Here is a 20,289-nt window from a genome sequence, read left to right as displayed (position 1 = left end):
CATTGACTCTGCCTCCCTGGCTGGGGCCGGGGCCCTCTGTGTATCCCATAGAGGAAAGGGTAGAATGGGCCAAGACTGGCTGGGTAGTAGCCTTCTTCCTGGGAGAACAGAGACAGAGTCACATTTTCCAGCAGGAATGACCAAAGATTTGCCTGAGCTGGATAAGCCCAGCCTGGTGTAGTGATGGATGGTGGGCTCTGGGGATCCAAAAGACCTGGGTACCAGTCCTAGCCCCACTATGAGTCGTGGTGACCTAGCGCAGGTTCAGTGCTGCTGAAACTGACTTCTCCACTGACACAGTGGAAGTCACATCTCCTGCACACAGGGAGGTGCTCATGAAAGGGTGGGCTTCTCTCCCTCCAATCTGCGTTTTTTTTTTTTAATCTTTTTTTTTTTTTTTTGAGATGGAGTCTCACTGTGTCACCCAGGCTGGAGTGCAGTAGCACAATCTTGGCTCACTGCAACCTCTGCCTCCCAGGTTCAAGCAATTCTCCTGCCTCAGCCTCCCGAGTAGCTGGGATTACAGACATCCACCACCACACCCAGCTAATTTTTGTATTTTTAGTAGAGACGGGGTTTCACCATGTTGACCAGGCTGGTCTAGAACTCCTGACGTCAAGTGATCTGCCCGTCTCAGTATCCTAAAGTGCTGGGATTACAGGAATGAGCCACTGCCCCTGGCATCCAATCTGTTTTTATGACAATGACATGGATTGGCCATGACCAATGGGCAGCCCTGGGGTGGCAGGCTGTGAATGAGGTCAACCAAAATTTCGGATCCTGACCCATGCGGTATTAATTTGCTCACTCCAGGAACATTTCTGGAGTGCCTGCTCGTGGCTACCCTGGGCCAGGCACCAGGCTAGCTGCTGGGAGCACAGGAAAGAGACCTGGTCCCTGTCCTTGCGGGGAGAGGCAGCAAACTGCTAACAGTCAGACAGCCAAGTACCTGGGCTCTGAAGGGGCTAGGCAGGAGCACGAGGGGGAAGGGGCTGCCTCGAGGGGTTCAGTCCCCTCCTCAGGAGTTAACACACAGCCTGAGACCTGAAGGATGAGAAGGAGCCGGCCACACCAGGGTCAGGAGGAAGCCACTCTGCGCATTGGCCGTGGCCCACGCAAAGGCTGCGGGAAGCAACATCCTGCCTTGCTCCTGGTTGGCTTCACGCCTATGAGGCTGGGAAGGGCCAGCCGTGGAGGATGGAGGGTGAGGTGGGGCTGAGCTACATCTCCCGGGCCTTGGTTATGATCTGACTTCTGATGTTGAGAACAAGAAAAAGGCACAAAAGGGGTTTAAGCAGAGTGAGCAGCATGGCCAGGTTTGTTCTTTTAAAAAACTGGATACTAGGCCAGACGCAATGGCTCACACCTGTAATCCCAGCACTCTAGGAGGCCAAGGCTGGAGGATCACTTAGGGTGAGGAGTTCAAGACCAGCCTGGGCAGCATAGGGAGACCCCATCTATAAAAAAAAAAAAAATATATATATATATATATATATATATATACACACACACACACACACACATATATATAACAAATTAGCCAGGTGTGGTGGTGTGTGCCTATAGCACCAGCTACTCAGGAGGCTGAGGTGGGAGGATCACTGGAGCCCAGGGGTTTGAGTCTGCAGTGAGCTATGATCACACCACTGCCCTCCAGCCTGGGCAACAGAGTGAGACCGTATCTCTTAAAAAAAAAAAAAAAAAAAGGATACTAGATGAAGAGAGGAGCAGGGGTGTGGCGTGAGGAGGACAGACCGGCTAGGAGGAGGAGCCTCCGGGCAAGAGATGAGGTGGCCTGATCAGGGCCTGTGGCCATGGAGATAGGAGGCATGGACACGGTGAAGCTATATTTTGGAGAAGAATCTAAAGGACCTTCTGATGATCAGATGTCGAAGTGCAGGACAGAGGAGACTCTCAGGCCACTTTCAGCTACCCCTACCCAGTGGCCTTGTGGGAATCAGGAGAAGGGCTTTTCTAAACAAGCATGCAGCACAGGGCACCCGTGCAAGACCCTCACTCTGAGACCCTCACTTGCAAGTGCAAAGTTGCTCAAGCCCCTGATCCTCACTCAGTGACTTGGGCAACTTTGGACATGCAAAGCTTATAATGTCTGTGGCAATCCAAGGGGAGCCCTGGGCTCTGCCCAAGGTTTAGGGACCATTTCAACACAGTGATTCTACCCCCCCTGGCTCCAGCTGTGCGTGAAGTTTCTTCCCTCCTGCCTGGGCACCAGATTTTTTACAGTACTCACTGCACTGGACGTAACTAACCTTGTGAAGAAAAGAGTTTTTAAAACTCTGGAAGCTAATGTTACAAGACCATTTAGCACATAAATAAATGCAAGTTCTAGAACATCTGCAGCCAAAATGAAAGTAAATAATGACAGAATGTGAGTCATGAGTAGTTTGCAAAGCTTGTAAACAAAGCATCCTCCCAAATTCAGAGCCATGGCCTGAGAGTTGGGTACCAATTAATCAGCCCTTAACTCTATCACACACAAAAGGACACGTGTCCTCATTAGCAAGCCATGAGGGGAACTTAGCTAACTGACCGTCACTTTACTCTCTGGAGTTCACTTAAAACTGAAATAAAAAGCTTATCCCCTGAAGAACAGAGCACTCATGCCCACATTGTTTGAAAGAATCACTTCACTGCCAGTGTCAACATGAAGCTTAACATCCTGATATTTATGGGAAACGCAAAACAACCCCGCTCGTAAACTGAAGGGATGAGCCCAACCAGCCAGGCATGTCCCATCGGTCCCTCTCCCAGGGGCTAGTCACTTTCTTTCTGATGGCAGTTGCTGGTGCAGACCTCATGTCCTCTCCTAGCCTATTGCTCTCCAAGGGCAGGGTTAATCCTCATTCTTTCATCCCCCTACATTCCTGTGTCTAGTATTTGGCCTGGATGTAGTAGGTGCACATTAAATATCTGTTGTGTGAGTGGATGAGCATCTTTCCCAAAAGGCCAATGTTCACCCCAGCCCTGGACTTCCCAAGGGCCCTGTCCAGGCAGAGGATGGACCAAAAAAGGGAGCTGGGTAGGAGACAGAAGGTTTGGCTCCTGTCGCAGACTCTGTCACTCACAAGCATGTGCTCATGTGAACCACGTCATCTGTTTTGGTGTCCCCATCTCTAAAACAGGAGGAATAGCTGTCCCCCCACTTTTTAAGGGTTTGCGATGACGCAGTGAGAAAGAAGCACTTGGAAAGGGGTTCCACAAGTGTGATGTGGTTTCCCTCACACCTCAGAGGGGAGTTCTGCAATTGAGAAGGCGGGGCAGTGCAGGACCACGGTTAGACATGGTGTGCAACTTACTCTCAGAAAGCCAGCAGGTAAGCAGAGTGGATTTGGAGGTACAATGAATGACTGCAAAGTCACAGAAGACAAGGCCACCCAGGCTGTGCTCTCTGCACATAGGAACTAGAAATCAGAGTACAAAATACGGAGCCAGCAGATGACACAAATATGGGAGTGGCCTGCTGTAAGGCAATAGGGAATGTTGGAGCCTGCAGCCAACTAGAGAGTACAATCATGCTCTGCCTCAGGCATTTGCAAAAAGATTTAAAACTTACACCCCATGAAACAGCAAAACGCATCTATGGCCTGCTGGCTGGGAGTCTGAGACCCCTGCAGATGGCTGTATCAAGCATGTCTTTTTTTTTCAGATGGAGTCTCGCTCTGTGGCCCAGGCTGGGTGCAGTGCCACTATCTCAGCTCACTGCAACCTCTGCCTCCCAGGTTCCAGTGATTCTCCTGCCTGAGGCTCCCTAGTAGCTGGGATTACAGGTGTGCGCCACCACACCGGCTAATTTTTTATTTTTAATAGAGACAGAGTTTCACCACATTGGCCAGGCTGGTCTCAAACTCCTGACTTTAAGTGATCTGCCCGCCCCAACCTCCCAAAGTGCTGGGATTACAGGCGTGAGCCACCATGCCGGGCCTCTAGCATGTCTTTTTATTCCAATGCTCACTTAGGGCCTTGCTGACACTGGAGAGACTGCCCCTCCCAGGCAGGGCCCCCTAATTCCTAGAGATAGTAAACAACTAGAGTGTGCCTTTAATATGCAAAGCAACCAATCCAGAGCATGTAACCCAGATGCCTCCTTGATCAGGCTCTCACACTAGGGGCCATGACCCATCTGCCCTAAGCACCTCAGGGGCTGGCCAGACAACTAGGGACAGTCCCTATACCCCAGAGCCTGCTGAAATGACTCAAACCAGCCCATCCGAAGCCTGTTTACCCTGCTTGCCTTTTCCAAAGAAACCACAGTAAAGGCTCTTGCCCACGTTTTCCCCCTGGGCTGCCTCCTGACCCTGGTGCCTCCCCCACGTGGCCCTGCATGATTATCGCATGCCACCTTGGCTCAGGAACTGTGAGTAACAAATTGTCTCTCCAGTGGCAGTTGTCTCCTGACCCATTGGCCTCATTAGGCCTGAATAGTAAGAAAACCTGTATTTTCATACATCCGTAAACCCCGCTGGAGCACAGATCATCATTGCTGCTTTATTTCCCCCCGTGAATCTCGGCACCTAGCACAGTCTCTGGCACATTGAAGATGAAATTTCTTTCTTTCTTTCTTTTTTTAAGACAGAGTTTTGCTCTGTTGCCCAAGCTGGAAAGCAGCTCACTGCAACATTCGCCTCCCGGATTCAAGCGATTCTCCTGCCTCTACCTCCTGAGTAGCTGAATTACTGGCACCGTCATGCCCAGCTAATATTTGTATTTTTAGTAGAGACAGAGTTTCACCATGTTGGCCAGGCTGGTCTCAAGCTTCTGACTTCAGGTGATCCACCTGCCTCAGCCTCCCGAAGCGCTGGGATTACAGGTGTGAGCTGCCACACCCAGCCGAAGATACAATTTCAACACTAATCGATGAATGGATGGGCATAGGGACGAAAGCAAAGGGTTGGGTAGAAGCATCTGTTTGGCTATGTGGATCCCTACACGTCAGCCTCACATTTGCAATTGCTTCAGGACACTAAATTCTGCATATGCCTCATTTCTGCGACTGGCATAGACATAGGCAATCGGGCAGGAGCAAGCCAGAGGGAGTGGCATAAGTTCACGCTAGTAGGAGTAAGTGGTGATTAAACTCTGAGGCTCACCACCCTGCTGGCATTCAGCTTTTCAGGCAGCTCCTAAGTGGGGGAGGGCGGAAGGCTTTTCTTTTAATGTCCGATCTTCTGGCTAACTCTGGCTATTTGCTTTATTCAAACTCTTAGAAAGAGATGGTCATCTCAAAGTGTCTCCGCACCCATTGATAAAAGGGGAAAAGCCAGAGAGCAGCCTTCTAGCCCACCTTCAGTCTCTGGGACCTGCCCACAACAGGCTCTTCCAAAGGGAGTCAATCAGGTCGCCCTGAAGCCTCCCTATGTCTGCAATGGTGCAGTGGGCTGTCCCCGCATCCCTGAATAACCGAACTGCATCCGGTTAATAAACTGAAAGCTGAGCTAGAGAACCTGTGTTGTTTTTCATCTTTACTCTTTAAAATGCATCAATCTAGCCAGGCGCGGTGGCTTATACTTGTAATCCTAGCACTTTGGAAGGCTGAGGGGGCAGATCACTTGAAGTCAGGAGTTCGAGACCAGCCTGGCCAACACGGTGAAAACCTGACTCTACTAAAAATGCAAAAATTAGCTGGGCATGATAGCGGGTGCCTGTAATTCCAGCTACTTGGGAGGCTGAGGCACACGAATCGCTTGAACCTGGGAGGCGGAGGTTGCAGTGACCTGAGATCATGCCACTGCACTCCAGCCTGGGAGACAGAGTGAGACTCCATCTCAAAAAATAAAAAATAGGCCTGGTGCAGTGGCTCATGCCTGTAATCCCAGAACTTTGGGAGGCCGAGGCAGGAGGATCACGAGGTCAGGAATTCGAGACCAGCCTGACCAACATGGTCAAACCCCGTCTCTACTAAAAATACAAAAATTAGCCAGGCGTGGTGGTGCGTGCCTGTAATCCCAGCTACTCAGGAGGCTGAGGCAGAATAATCGCTTTAACCCATGAGGCGGAGGTTGCAGTGAGCCAAGATCATGCCACTGCACTCCAGCCTGGGTGACAGAGCGAGACTCTGTCTCAAAAATAAATAATAAATGCACCAATCTGCTCTGCTTGACAATGAACTGAATTTCTCTGATCATGGGGCCCTTGGGTGTCATTCTCAGCATCACCGTCTCCTTCCTAGGTTCTGGAAATAGGCAGAGAGAAGACAGGCGCAGAGTAGGCCTGTCTGGGAAGTACCTGAGGAGGGTGGAGAAGCCTGTGTTTGCTGTTTCTGATGAATGTCGTTGGGTTATTTAGTGCTTGGCAGTGAACGGCTCCCTGAAGACCATCCCTTTCCCAGGCCCTGGATGGAAAGGCAGGAAACATTTGACCACAGTGTCTAGACAGTGAGGCTAGGGAATCCGGGGGGCTGCCCAGGAGCTCACGTGGGGGACAGCCATCAGTAGGGTAACTGCGACCCAGACTAGAACCAAATTAGGGCTTGTAATAGGCATTATCCCAGTCTAATTATTAAGCTCACCCCCTCTTCTCTCCCAAAAGTGTCCTAGTTTGATTGATAAATTACACAGCCACCTTCAACATTAGGGAATTTTGCACACAGGAAAGTCTGAGTTGGGAGGCTCACACGCAACAGAAGCTGGTCACTTTGTACAAATAGAAAGGGCTTAGCAAACATCCTGGAAGAGGCCTGGTGGCAGCACCCAACCCCCTACAAATAGCAGGAACAATTCACCGAAGGGAACTGAGCCTGACCTTGGCCCTGGTGGGCTCTGCTCTAAAAGTGGAGTTCCTGGGCTGGCAGGGACAGCCTGGCCCAAGCGTGCCCCATTCACAGCCTCCCCACCCAAGAAGGGCAGGCTTAAAGGCAGCATTTCTTTTCCCTGTTGAAGTCTCAAACCAGAGTTAGCAAGTTCAGCAAAGGGCAGGAGCAGAGAGGAAAGGATTATGATGTGTCCCTGATGGGTACAGGAGAAGGGAACAGCCCCACCAACTCCATCCTCAGCACGCACCTGTGCTACAATCCCATTCAACAACACCTTGAGTTGCCATGGGGACCCTAAACAATTTCCCACTTGTGTTTTTTTTTCCTTCCTGGTTGAGATCTTGTTTCTGTCAAGATGAACTATTTATCTGTGTTGCATGAAATGTCATGGGTTGTGGTCAAAACCAGGACCAACCCACGCACAAGAAATAATAACCCTTTGATGACACTCACACACAAGCTTCCCAAGTCTTTAGAGGCTCTCAGTGATTCATTTTCTTTTTCCAGCACTGAACTTGCTCTCGAGAAATATTTAACCCAAAAGGCGACTGGCAGGCAATACCCCCAGTAGCCTGGGTTTGCCGGATCAACTCATGTTTGAGTTAATTTACCAAGCGACCTGTGGACATGCGTCCACTCACCAGAGAGGCAGAGCAAACACAAGGTAAAAGGTAGTGATACGTTTCACCTTGTGGCCTTACATGAGGTTTAATTAAGCTATAAAATGCTCGACGTGTCCAGTGTTGAAGGAATCTCTGTTTTGTGAACTAAAACTTCCAAGTTATTACTATTCTTTTTTTATGTTAGCTTAGCCATCATGCAAAATTTACTGGTGAAGCAGTTAATAAAACACACATCCCATTGAAGGGTTTTGTACATTTCAGTCCTTACAAATAACAAAGCAATGATAAACCCCGCACGGTCCTGAGACGAAATTCCGTTGCTTCTTAAAGCTGCCAGTCCCGGCTTTTTGGGGGCTCATGTATTATAAATTCTGGAAGCTCTTTTAGCTGCAGTTTGAGCATCAGGCGAATCTTCTTCCTCTTCCTCGGTTCGCTTGTGTTTTAAAAACAAGTCAGACTTTAAGAAGCGGCTGTAGCTGTCGTACTTCATGAGATTAAAGATCTAAGGAGGAAAAGAAAAAAGAGTCTGAAGGCTGAGGCTAATCCAGGCCATAAATCATCCCATCAGATATGTATTAGATACCTAGCGTGTGCCAAAGAATACTAATACTTGCAAAGAACACACTAAGAAAGCTCAAATAAGTCATCTGCTAGACAAGGCAGATTTCCTGGAGATTTTTGGTCATTATGCAATAATCTCAATGGAATATATAGAGAGTCACATGAACAAATACGCCTTTATTTTCCATGGAAATATGGATTCACACAGCACTGATTCAGACCCTTGTACCAAGAAGTCCTTCAAGACTCTCCACTTTATTTGTCTAGATAAGACAAGGATGTATTTCTCCAAGAACTTGAGACAGCCGAATAGAAACCATTTCTGTAGAGACAGTGGTGTTAAAAAGACCACTGACATATCATATGATGCCAGTATTGTGAAGACTCCCAGTAAGTCTGGCATCCAAGATCTCAAACAAACCTATTATTGTGCCAAGAGTCAAAATGAGGCATGCTCACTGCAGGGCAGGGCAGTAAAACTATAATCTTAGCAAGGGAACAGGTCCCAAATAAAGAATAGAGCAGCCAGCTGCAGAATGCCAACATCTGTGCCATCAGACAGGCTGGGGAGCACATCCCTAGAATGAAACAACTCTAAGGTATGTCGGGTGAGCGAAGAGGACACCCAACAGAGCTGAAGTGCCCCAGATTAGACGGCTACCCCCGCCGGCATGGCAGGTGCTCAGAGGGCTGTCCCCAGGCACAGTAGCTTCCTCTGGCCGCCACTGAACCTCTTTTCTGGGCCACGGTCCTTGTGACCAGCATTCATTTTCCCCCACTGCTACCCAATCCTGTGCCATCTGCCCTCCTCTCTTGCCCCAGGAAAGGGGCAGAGAAAGAGAAGCACAAAGCCTTTTCCAGCTGTCAAGGGCTATGATCTCTTTCCCACCCCTCATTTCTCTCTCTCTCAGACCTTTCCACTTAACTTGCAGTACACTCTGCAACTAAAAATCCACACGGTTCACCCTGGTACACGGAACAACCAAGTGGAAAGTTCCAGAGATGTCTAGAATGTCGCTGACTGCCAGGCGGGGTTGTCAAGTGGATGGTAAAACCCTGACATCTTTTAAGGCTGCCCTCTCCCAACACACATACACTATTTTGTAAAGTAAACATCTGAGGGTGCTGGGGGTGGTGGCTCACACCTGTAATCCCAGCACTTTGGGAGGTGGAGGTGGGTGGATCACTTGAGGTCAGGAGTTCAAGACCAGCCTGGCCAACATGGTGAAACCCCGTCTCTACTAAAAATACAAAAATTAGCCGAGTGTGGTGGTGCACACCTGTAGCCCAGCTATTCAGAAGGCTGAGGCAGAAGAAATACTTGAACCCGGGAGGCAGAGGCTGCAGTGAACTGAGATCACACCACTGCACTCCAGCCTGGGCAACAGAGTGAGACTCTGTCTCAAAAAAAAAGAGATAAAACAAAAATAAAAAATAAAACAAATAAACATCTGAGGGACTCAAAGGACTCAGAACATCTGCTTGGAGGATGGGAGGTGCTTCAGGAGGGAACTGGAACCCTCAAATTTTACACCTTCATCTTCCCAAGATGGCTTCAACCACAGCAGAACCGCCTGAGTCACTGTGCTATAAACAGAGTCCACAACCCAGAGAAAGACCTGGGACTTTAGGTTTTCTTTAAATTGTTAAACTAGCGCCTGCCCATCGCCTGGTGCCCTTCTAGTCTTGCCTGAGTCCTCCAGCTGCTCAGCAAGACCCTGCTGCCTTAAGCCCCTGTCCTGTGCCACACTAGAGCAGTCATGTATCTTGTAGCCATCCTGTAATTCCAGGTGTGATTGTAATTTGCTGAGGTTTACAGAAAAAAAAAAATTTTTTTTAATCCCAGAAAATACAAAAATCATGGGCAGAGCTGAGGTGGGGTATGAGAAATGCCATTACTCCTTCCTGGCCTCCCACCGACGTGCTAAGCAAGTGTCACCATCTGCCTTATTCAGCCCTTCCAGGCACAAGAGTCCCCAAGGGAAACTTAGATGCTCACCTAGTTCAAAGTCTGCAATGAATGCTCAAATGTGACTAATGAAACCAGCTGCACGAGGATCCCACCTGGCACCCAGCCTCAGTCCTGTACCCACTCCCACCCCAGGTCCACGCAGATGGGACCCACCACTCTGAGCAGGATGCGGTGCGACCCAAGCGTCTCGTGTGAAGTCTCTGCGTGTGGGAGAGGAACATCCTGTTTGCCTGTAGTGGCTCTGAGGCTCAGACTTCAAAGTAGAGAAGAAAAAAGGCCGGTGCTGGGGGCACCCAGGGCAGAGGAGGAAGGGGAGGGAAGGAGGCTGCTTCAGCTGGGAGGAAGTTCAGGGGCTGCACCGGGCTGGCAGGACTCGACCCCGAGATCCCGAGGCTGCCAGCAAGCCTGAGGGGCGGGGGCTGCAAACTATTTATTAAGAGCATAAGGGCCACTCCCTACTGGGGCAGGTGTGAAACGCCCCACGAGTGCAGAAGACCTTCAGGCAGAGGTTTCCTCCTCTGAGAGCCCTTGCCCATCTCCGGTGCTGCTGCAGTGACTGGGAGGCAGCTGTGGCTGTTGGACCCAGACAAGCTGGAGAAAGGAGAGGATGTCACCCCCAAAGCCCTCGTGCGCCTGGGCCGTGGGAAGCCTGATTGCTCTACATGGGGTGCACGGGCAGACTTCTGACTGCTACAGGCCAAGGACCCGCTGGGCCTGGCTCAGGAGCACACAGCAACAGGGTGCTCGACGGGGCTCAGCAAAGGTGACTTAGAGGATGGAGAATGCAACTAAGGCTGGGCACGGTGGCTCATGCCTGAAACCCCAGCACTTTGGGAGGCTGAGGCAGGCGGATAGCAAAATCCTGTCTCTACTAAAAATATAAAAATTAGCGGGGCTTGGTGGCACCCACCTGTAGTCCCAGCTACTAAGGAGGCTGAGGTGGGAGGATCACCTAAGCCTGGGGAGATTGAGGCTGCACTGAGCTAGGATCACGCCACTGCACTCCATCCTCGGTGATAGAGCCAGACCCTGTCTCAAAAAAAAGAAAAGAGAATGCACCTAAAACTTTTCCAAGAAAGCGGCCAGAGATCGTGTGCCCAGCTACTGGCCAGAGCCTCATCTATCATAGGGAAAAGAGCTGTGACTGGCGTCCAGTAAATGTTTACTAGTGCCTGAACAGAAACCGTGTGCTGTGCAGCAGCAGAGGCTGGGAAAATGAAGCTGGCCAGTACCAACGCGGCCACAGTGCCCTCCAACACTGCGCTGGGCAGCGTGTGGGCATTCTTTCATTCAGTTCTTCCTCCAGCGCTCTGAAGACCCTGACTTGACAGAGGAAGAAAAGAGGGGCTTAGGGGTTCCTCACAGTTCTGGAGGCTAGATGTCCAACGTCAAGGTGCCATCAGGGTTGGCTTCTCCTGAGGCCACTCTCCTTGGCTCGTAGACCACACCTTCTCCCTGCGTCTTCACAGGGTCTCCCAGGTGCACGTGTGTCCTTACCTCCTCTTCTTACAAGGACACTAGTCAGACTGGATTACAGCCCACCTCAATGTCCTCGTTTAATGTTAATTACCCCTTTAAAGCCCTATCTCCAAATAAAGTAACATTCTGGGGATTAGGACTTCAAGGTATGGATTAGGGAGGGGAGCACAGTTCAGCCCATAACAGTGAGCAAAAGAGAAGGGCGGGAGGCCAGCCCTGGCAGGCTCCAGAGCCCCCACTCCCAACCCTGAGGCCATCTGCCACTCGCATGGCAGGACAATAAAAACGAGGGCTGCAAAGAGAGTAACATGGAAAACTGCCCGTGAATGTTAAATGACTGATACTAAATTTTAAAAACACACCCTATTTAAAAACAATGATCCCAAATACGTTCTTTGTTGTTGTTGTTGTTGTTGTTTGTTTTTTTGAGATGGAGTCCCACTCTGTCACCCAGGCTGGAGTGCAGTGGCATGATCTTGGCTCACTGCAACCTCCGCCTCCCAGGTTCAAGCGATTCTCCTGCTTCTGCCTCCTGAGTAGCTGTGATTACAGGCATGCGCCACCACACCCAGCTAAGTAGAGATGGGGTTTAACGACATTGACCAGGCTGATCTCAAACTCCTGACCTCAGGTGATCCACCCTCCTAGGCCTCCCAAAGTGCTGGGATTACAGGCGTAAGCCACAGCGCCAGGCTCCAGAGACATTCTTTAAGAGTGTATCCATGTGTCTAAGTGAGAAACAAATGTCCCTAAAGGTCAGTAGTGGGGTGAATGGTGCTCCCCCAAACTTACATTCACCTGGAATCTCAGAATGGACCTCATTTGAAAAGAGGGTTGGATAAGGGTCTTAAAATGAAATCATACTGCATTTAAGGTAGGCCCTAAATCCAAGGACTGGGTGTCCTTATCAGAAGAGGAGGGGATACACAGAGAGACACACTGAAGGAAGAAGGCGTGTGAAGGCAGAGGCAGACATCGGTGATGCAGCCACGCGCCAAGGAGCGCTAAGGAGTGCCGGCAGCCACCAGCAGTCTGTAAGCTGAAGGGGCAAGGAAGCACCCCCGACACCCCCCACCGGAGTCTTGTGGAGAACAGGGCCCTGCCAACATCTTGATGTCAGATTTCAATCCGTTTCTGCTGAGCGAACACGTTTCTGCTGTTCGAAGCCACTTGGCTTGGGGTCATTGCTTATGACAGTCCGAGGAGGCTCATCCAGTTGGCTTATTGATTTCACCTCACCCCTGCTCAAACACAGAAAATGAGATGGGCCTAGGGGTCCCAGACAGTTCCAAAAAGCAGGGCTCCCTGAGGGGGAGACATGACCTCACCATGGTTGGACTGTGATGGGCACCTGAACAACACGGTCAGACTCCTTAAGTGTCCACAAGGAAGAGAAAGAAGAAAATGGAGCCATCTGGGCTAAGCAGGAGGCTGCAGGTGAGTGGAAAACACAGGAACAGAGCTGAGGCCGCCATCCGTCCAAAGAACGGCTGCTGGTGAAGCAGAAAACTCAAGTTGGCGGCTGAGCTGCATTCTGTATCTTTTTTTTTTTTTTTTTTTTTTTTTGGCCAAGACAGCTGCGGCTTAGCAAGGTTTGGGGTTTTGGCAGCCCCACATCTGCGAGCTGCACGCCTGGACTGTAAACTGTTTAGCATCGTTGCCTTGGGATCCAGTCCTACAGGCTGCTGGAAGTGAGACTCAGACAAAAATGAGGAGGGAGGCTTCCTGCAGATGTGCAACTCTGCACAACCGTCCCGCAGAACAAGGTCTTTATATCACCAAGCCACCTCCTCTCCAGATCCCAGACATTGCCATGGCTGAGCAGGATTTGCCTTCCTGAAAGAAAAATATCCATGCAGTGCCCCAACTTCAGACTGTTCAAAATGTGCCGCTCCAGGAAAGGACGTCCCCCTGACGCATACTCATCTGTGCAGAGACGAGGAGCTCAACCAGCCTTGAAGGCCCCTCTATGAACATTGCGTCACTGTCTCCATTCATTGCGTTTCAAGCCTAATAAATATTTTAACACGTCTCAGAAGACAAGTACAGGAGACCTAAACAAAACATGCATCCTCTCTTCTCTTCAAAACCCTCTGCCATGTTATTTTAATCCGGCACAGGAAGAAAAAATCATTCCTTAAGGAATGACAGTTTAATTAGCGGGATATCATATTTGCTTTAAGAAACTCGGTTTCATTTTTACACGAAACTCGCTGAAAGAAGGTGCAAGCACCGCCATCTGTGAATTGCGGCTCTAGAATGCATCCTCTCTTCACATACATGGACTACAGACGTGCTTTTGTACCCATGCGAGGAGACAGAAAGGGGAAAGAAAGGAAGCTCCCATCCCTCCAGCCCTCAGAAGTGGCTGGGCATTGACGAGGCTGTCGGGGCAAGGTGCAAACAGGGATGTGCCCACCCCCTAAAGTAAAGACCACCTCCTTTTCAAGTGGGAACGGACTGCACCCAGGAGGAGGTCTGAGGGCAGCTGGCAGAGAGCAGATGAGCAGACGAAGCAGCTTAAGTCAGCCCTTGCCCCAGAGCGCCAGGATGGGCCACACAGACGGCTCTGTCGCCTTGCACGGCTCTCCAGCTTCACAGACAGACCAGCCAGAGATGGACAGTGTGCCATGGGTGGGATTGGAGCTCCAGAAGGAGTCTGGACACCAACAGGATCAGAGAGACCTCGCTTGGACGAAATCCCCTCCCAAGCTCACGGGTTCACGCGTGTGGTCACACGTGTGGAGTGGATTGTCCGCTTTTTTCTACTGTCCATACGGTTCAAATTCCAGGCCCAAATGACATGACTCACTTTCTGCTGGGGGTGAAGGCATTTTAATTTTGCCTTTTGCCATCAGAAGGGAAGTTGAATGCTCCTCTGAGTGCCACTCTCCCCTCCTCTTCCCCCAAATACTTTTTTTTTTTTTTTTTTTGAGACGGAGTCTCACTCTGTCGCCAGGCCGGAGTGCAGTGGCGCGATCTCAGCTCACTGCAACCTCCGAGTCCCTGATTCAAGCAACTCTCCTGCCTCAGCCTCCCAAGTAGCTGGAATTACAGGCACGTGCCACCAGGCCCAGCTAATTTTTGTGTTTTTAGTAGAGACGGGGTTTCACCATGTTAGCCAAGATGGTCTCAATCTCTTGACGTTGTCATCCTCCCGCCTCAGCCACCCAAAGTGCTGGGATTACAGGCGTGAGCCACCATGCCCAGCACCAAATACCGTTTTAAAGTTGCAAGAAACATCTCAAAGTATCTCAAATACTACCCTTCCCACCCTGACCCTCGTGAGGCAGATGGCTACGGTGTACGCAGACAGCCAACCTCCCTTCCGTTTGAACAAAAAACCACACCTGCCCTTTCTAGCGGAGCATGCTGGAAAATACCCATTTCTTCCCTGTGTTTGATCTTTTGGAGCAAATGTCACCTGGCACCCATAAGACTGACACATCCTAAGTCCCTGGCTCTGGCCACCACCACAGCCTCTGCCACCACCCAGGAGAGAGGACCATGGTAATGCAGGGGCACCCAGACCAAGGTCCTGTTTGGAGAAATAATGGGGCAGGGGAGAGAATGGGCCCCCACATGACCACCACAGGCCGGACAGCCCCTCTTCTCACCCTCCCAGGCCCTCAATAGCTGGCCCACCCCTCTTACTTACGTTGAAAAAGGAAGCATTTCTCACCTCTTACGTTCTGGGGAAACTCAAAGAAACTGCATTGCTAAAAAGGGACCCCATTCATGGCTCCTTTCTCTGTCAAGGATGTGGCTGGGAGCACTGGCATCTCACCCAAGGCTTTTCCATTTTTTTTTTATTTTATTTTATTATTATTTTTTTTAGACAGAGTCTCACTCTGTCGCCCAGGCTGGAGTGCTGTGGCACGATCTCAGCTTACTGCAACCTCTCCGTTCCAGGTTCAATTGATTCTCCTTCCTCAGACTCCCAAGTAGCTGGGATTACAGGCACATGCAACCATGCCCAGCTAATTTTTGTATTTTTAGTAGAGATGGGGTTTCACCACATTGGCCAGGCTGGTCTCAAACTCCTGATCTCAGGTGATCCGCCCACCTCAGCCTCCCAAAGTGCTGGTTTTCCATTTTTTTTTGTAAGCACCAGAGGCTAAGGACTTCTTTTTGAGTGGAGAAGACCACCTCATCTCTGCTTTTCCAGGCTAGAGTTTAGCACCAGACCCAAAGCCTGGGGAAGGCATCCTAGCAGATGCAAAATCTGCTTATGTATTTATTTATTTTGAGACGGAATTTCGCTCTTGTCACCTAGGCTGGAGTGCAATGGCACGACCTTGGCTCACTGCAACCTCCGCCTCCCGGGTTCAAGCGATTTTCCTGCCTCAGCCTCCTGAGTAGCTGAGAATACAGGCATGTGCCACCATGTCTGGCTAATTTTTTTGTATTATTCGTAGAGATGAGGTTTCGCCATGTTGGCCAGGCTAGTCTCGAACTCCTGACCTCAGCTGATCCACCTGCCTCGGCCTCCCAAAGTGCTGGGATTATAGGAGAGCCACTGCGCCCAGCCAGCCCAAAATCTGCTTTTAAGTGTAGGCATGCGGACCCCTGATATTCACGGAAGAAGAATGAGCACCCCACAACCCCAAACCCATGCCCTTCTCTTCCATGGACTGAGAAAGCCACGAAGCTGCCATGTGCAATGATCTGGACCTTTCTATCTTCATCAAGCTCATGGCTGTTCCAGACCATGCTGTGCTGTAGATAGAGCTTAAACCAAAGGCTTCTGAGCAAGAAAGGTGGGTAAACTGGGGTTAAGAAATGTGCCAGAGGAGAATTTTATTTTAAATCTTTCATATGGAACAACTTTAAGTCACTGAGCAGACTTCAATGTGTTCCATTCTTCAGTGTTTGAGTAGAGCCTGAAAGGACCAATGATGTCATCGATTTCCTGCTAGGAAGAGAGAAGGAGGGGCAGGACTGGAGGATCTTAATTTTTCACTTCATACCCTCCTGGATACATGAATTTCCTTTTCTTTATCTTAACAATGAGCATGTACTAATTTAACAACTTAAGATAATTTTAGGCCAGACACCGTGGCTCACGCCTGTAATCATAGCAGCACTTTAGGAAGCCAAGGCTGGAGGATTGCTTGAGCCCAGGAGTTCAAGACCCGCCTGGGCAACATAGTAAGACCCCATCCCTAGAAAAATATATTTTAAAAATTAGCCGAGCATGGTGGCACATGCCTATAGTCCCAGCTACTCGGCAGTCTGAGGTAAGAGGAGGGCTCGAGCCTGGAAGGTCAAGGCTACAGTGAGCCATGATGGTGCCACTGTATTCCAGCCTCGATGACAGAGGGAGACCCAGTATAAAAAAAAATTAAAATAGGGCGCAGTGGTTCATGCCTGTAATCCCAGCACTTTGGGAGGCTGAGGTGGACAGATCACTTGAGGTCAGGAGTTCATAAATACCTTATTATTATAATCCCCACTTCACAAATGAGAAAAGCCAGGCACGGAGAGGGAGCAAGTCTTGCCTGCAATCTCACAGTAACTAAATTCTAAAGTGAAAGAAGCCTGGGCGCAGTGGCTTATGCCTCCAATCCCAACACTTTGGGAGGCCAAGATGGGAGGATCGCTTGAGGCCAGGAGTTTGAGACCAGCCTGGGCAACATAGTGAGACCCCATCTTTACAACAATTTTTTTTAAAAAATAGCTGAGCATGGTGACACTTGCCTGCAGTATCAGCTACTTGGGAGGCTGAGGTGGGAGGATTGCTTGAGCCCAGGAGGTCAAGGCTACAGTGAGCCAAGATCACACCACTGTACTCCAGCCTGGGTGACAGAGTGAGACCCTGCCTCAAAAAAATAAATAAAGTCGAAGAAGTTGGGGTAGGGGCAGCAGGGGGAGTCAGATCTAAGGAAATAAGGTTGTGGTGATCAGAGAGTGACTTTTTAACACCAGGGCATTGAATGCTCATAGACTGCTTTGCAGCACAGCTCAGAGAGGTAGCAGAGTATTTGCCCAAAGCCCCATGTTACAGATGAGGACTCAGAAGCCACAGTAAGAAACAGAACCCTCCTGGGGTCAGACAGAGGCAGGGCTGGACTAGAATCCCCCACTTCCGCCTCTGGTGCTCAGGGCCAAACTCATGCACTGTGATAACGGTGATGAATTTGGCATCTCTATATCCAGGGAGTGATGGGCAGAGGGAGAGAGGGAAGGGGGGAGAGAGGAGGGGCAGAGGTCAGGCCACTCCCACCTACCATACAAATGGTGAGCCACCGTCAGGAGGTCAGGGTTTCACGGCTGACTTTCTAATAACGGAGCTGGCTCTGCACCGAGCCATCTGCCTTCTTTTGCCCAAGTGGTGCGGGATGGGCACAGCCCTGAACTAGGGACCTGAGCCAAGGGGCTCAGGCTTTAAGAGGTCCAAGCCTTACCAGCCCAACCAGCACATTCTATAAACAGCCACTGTTCACATCCCTGCAATTAAACTGTCTACCACAGCCTCGGGGCCTGACCCAGCCAGTCCCTCCCAACTGAACTTTCACCACCCCCTCATTTGCTACATTCTGACAACGCTGACTCCCTAACGCACCTGCTGCCCCTGGCTCGGGGTCTTTGCGCTCGCCTCTCCTTGGAAGGTCCTGGCTCCCAGGTCCTCTCATCCAGATCCCGCTTGCCATTCAGGTCCCAGTCACCTCTCCAGGGAGCCCTCCTTGAGCACGGACCTTAGCAGGCCCCTCCCAGTCCCTCTCAGCTCATCCCCTGTTGCATTTCCTTCTTAGCATTGCTCTTTCTCTGCCCTCCTTGGGGGGGCGGATGCTGATTTCCCTGTCGTACACACAGTTCCTAGCACAGTCCCTGGTATAGAGTAGGGCCTCAATTCATAATTGCAGCATAAAGGAATGAATAAAACAACAAATCCACAAACCAGCAGACCAACCAGGACTGAATCAAATTTCCTAGGAATAGATGTTTTTGTTTGTTTGTTTGTTTTTTGAGATGGAGTCTCGCTCTGTCGCCCAGGCTAGAGTTCTGTGGTGCGATCTCGGCTCACTGCAACCTCTGCCTTCTGAGTTCATGCCATTCTCCTGCCTCAGCCTCCCGAGTAGCTGGGACTACAGGCGCCCACCACCACACTTGGCTAATTTTTTGTATTTTTAGTAGAGACGGAGTTTCACCGTGTTAGCCAGGATGGTCTTGATCTCCTGACCTTGTGATCTGCCCGCCTCGGCCTCCCAAAGTGCTGGGATTACAGGCATGAGCCACCGCGCCCAGCTGGAATACATGTTTTTAAAGAAGAAAAGACACTGTAAGGAACTGCAATTCACTGAAGAAACCACCTCTTTGTAAGGTAGCCCCCTTCCTTCCTGCTTCCTCCAACCTAAATTTGTCCAACGGCAGCCTTTGACTCTAGGCTAACGTACTAGGGAAATGCCCACAGCACCACCTTTCACCTCTCCTGGCTTTGCCTCCAAAGGGCTGGGCACACCAAGCTTGCAGAACTGAATTAAATCAGAGAACCATCTTGCCACTTACATGAATTTCCCAGGTAGCAAAGTTTTAAGCCCCTCAAACTTCTCTTAAGATGCCTTTGGCTGGACACAGTAGTAGCTCACACCTGTAATCTCAGTACTTTGGGAGGCCAAGGTGGGTGGATTACTTGAGGCCAGGAGTTTGAGACAACATGGGGAAATGCCATCTCTACTAAAAATACAAAAATTAGCCTAGCCTGGTGGCACATGCCTGTAATCCCAGCTGCTCAGGAGGCTGAGGTAGGAGAATCGCTTGAATCCAGGAGATGGAGGCTGCAGTGAGCAGAGATGGCACCATTGTACTCCAGCCTGCGTGACAGAACGGGACTGGCTCCAAAAAAAATGTTTTTGATGAAGTGCTCATTAAAATGAATAATGCATTCTTCACATAATACGCTGACCTCAATTTAACTTCTACTTGATGGCTTGGGGTCACCAGGCTCACTTATCATGTCACTGTCCCATAGCACAGGGATGCCCATGGCGTGGCGTGTGGCAATGGAGGTCCCCACGCCCAGGGGCTCAGGCCTCGGTGCTGTGCTTGTGTCAGTGTCATTTCTGTGTCCTCCCTAGCTGTCAGTGATCACCTCTTGCTGCTCATCACTCCACAGTCTCTACCACAATTTCAAATCTGCTATGAACCGAAAAACCTGTTAGAACTGTGTGCAAACCAAGAATAAACAGGACCTGACTGAAAACTCTTGAAGCTCTCCTTTAAACAGGGTGCATGGGAGTTGGCTCATCTAGCCTGGGGCTCAGGGAAGATTTTCCCGTCCTTCTAGGTTCCAGCTGTGCCTTACAAAGTCGGAGCTGCCCTACTAGAAGCTCAGAGAGCAGCGGAGCTCCACACGCACGTGGTGATGAGGAGCTAAGTCCCGGGGCTGCGGTGCTGAACTCACGGAAAGCGGCTGCTCTGCGGCTCCACCATAAAGCTCAGCAGTGCTCAGCAAAGCCAAAGCCGCGGGAGAGGCTTTTGAAAGTTCAGTGAAATCTTGTGGCTCCAGACATGCTCCCCTCAGCTTCAACCTCCTTCACTTAGGAAAACAGAGCTCTCAAGAGAGCTTTTGCAAGAAAAATACCGGGGCTAGTGCTGAGCACGCATTTTGACAGTTATAGCAAAGCCCCGGAGAGACAGAGTTTTCAAAGCAAAACGGAACCCAGGGGCCCTTCACATGGAGACTCACTGTGAAATCGGCTCTGATTCCAAATACCTTGTGTTCACCCAATTATGCCTTAGGAGGAAAGTTCGTGGATCTTTCTCTCTATCCAATTAAAAAAAAAATTTTTTTTTTTTTGAGATGGACTCTCACTCTGTCACCCAGGCTGGAGTGCAGTGGCACTATCTCGGCTCAGTGCAGCCTCAGCCTCCCAGGCTCAAGC

The 20,289-nt window shown here is 50.2% G+C and overlaps 1 protein-coding gene across 2 annotated transcripts in view; it reads right to left on the bottom strand.

The window, feature by feature from the left end:
• Positions 1-7,527: 7,527 nt before the first annotated feature.
• Positions 7,528-20,289, bottom strand: part of RGS10 (regulator of G protein signaling 10) — a 41,676-nt gene continuing 28,914 nt past the window's right edge. For both annotated transcript variants that reach the window (XM_055247567.2, XM_055247560.2), the window contains exon 5: positions 7,528-7,894. In XM_055247567.2, the coding sequence (XP_055103542.1) occupies positions 7,748-7,894 (147 nt within the window). In that variant the 3' untranslated portion in view covers positions 7,528-7,747. The remainder of the gene's footprint in view (positions 7,895-20,289) is intronic.

This window comes from Symphalangus syndactylus, chromosome 2 (genome assembly GCF_028878055.3).
Source record: "Symphalangus syndactylus isolate Jambi chromosome 2, NHGRI_mSymSyn1-v2.1_pri, whole genome shotgun sequence".
Lineage (NCBI taxonomy): Eukaryota > Metazoa > Chordata > Mammalia > Primates > Hylobatidae > Symphalangus > Symphalangus syndactylus.
The sequence above is the reverse complement of the archived record's forward strand: the minus strand, read 5'-3'. Positions and strand labels throughout refer to the sequence as shown.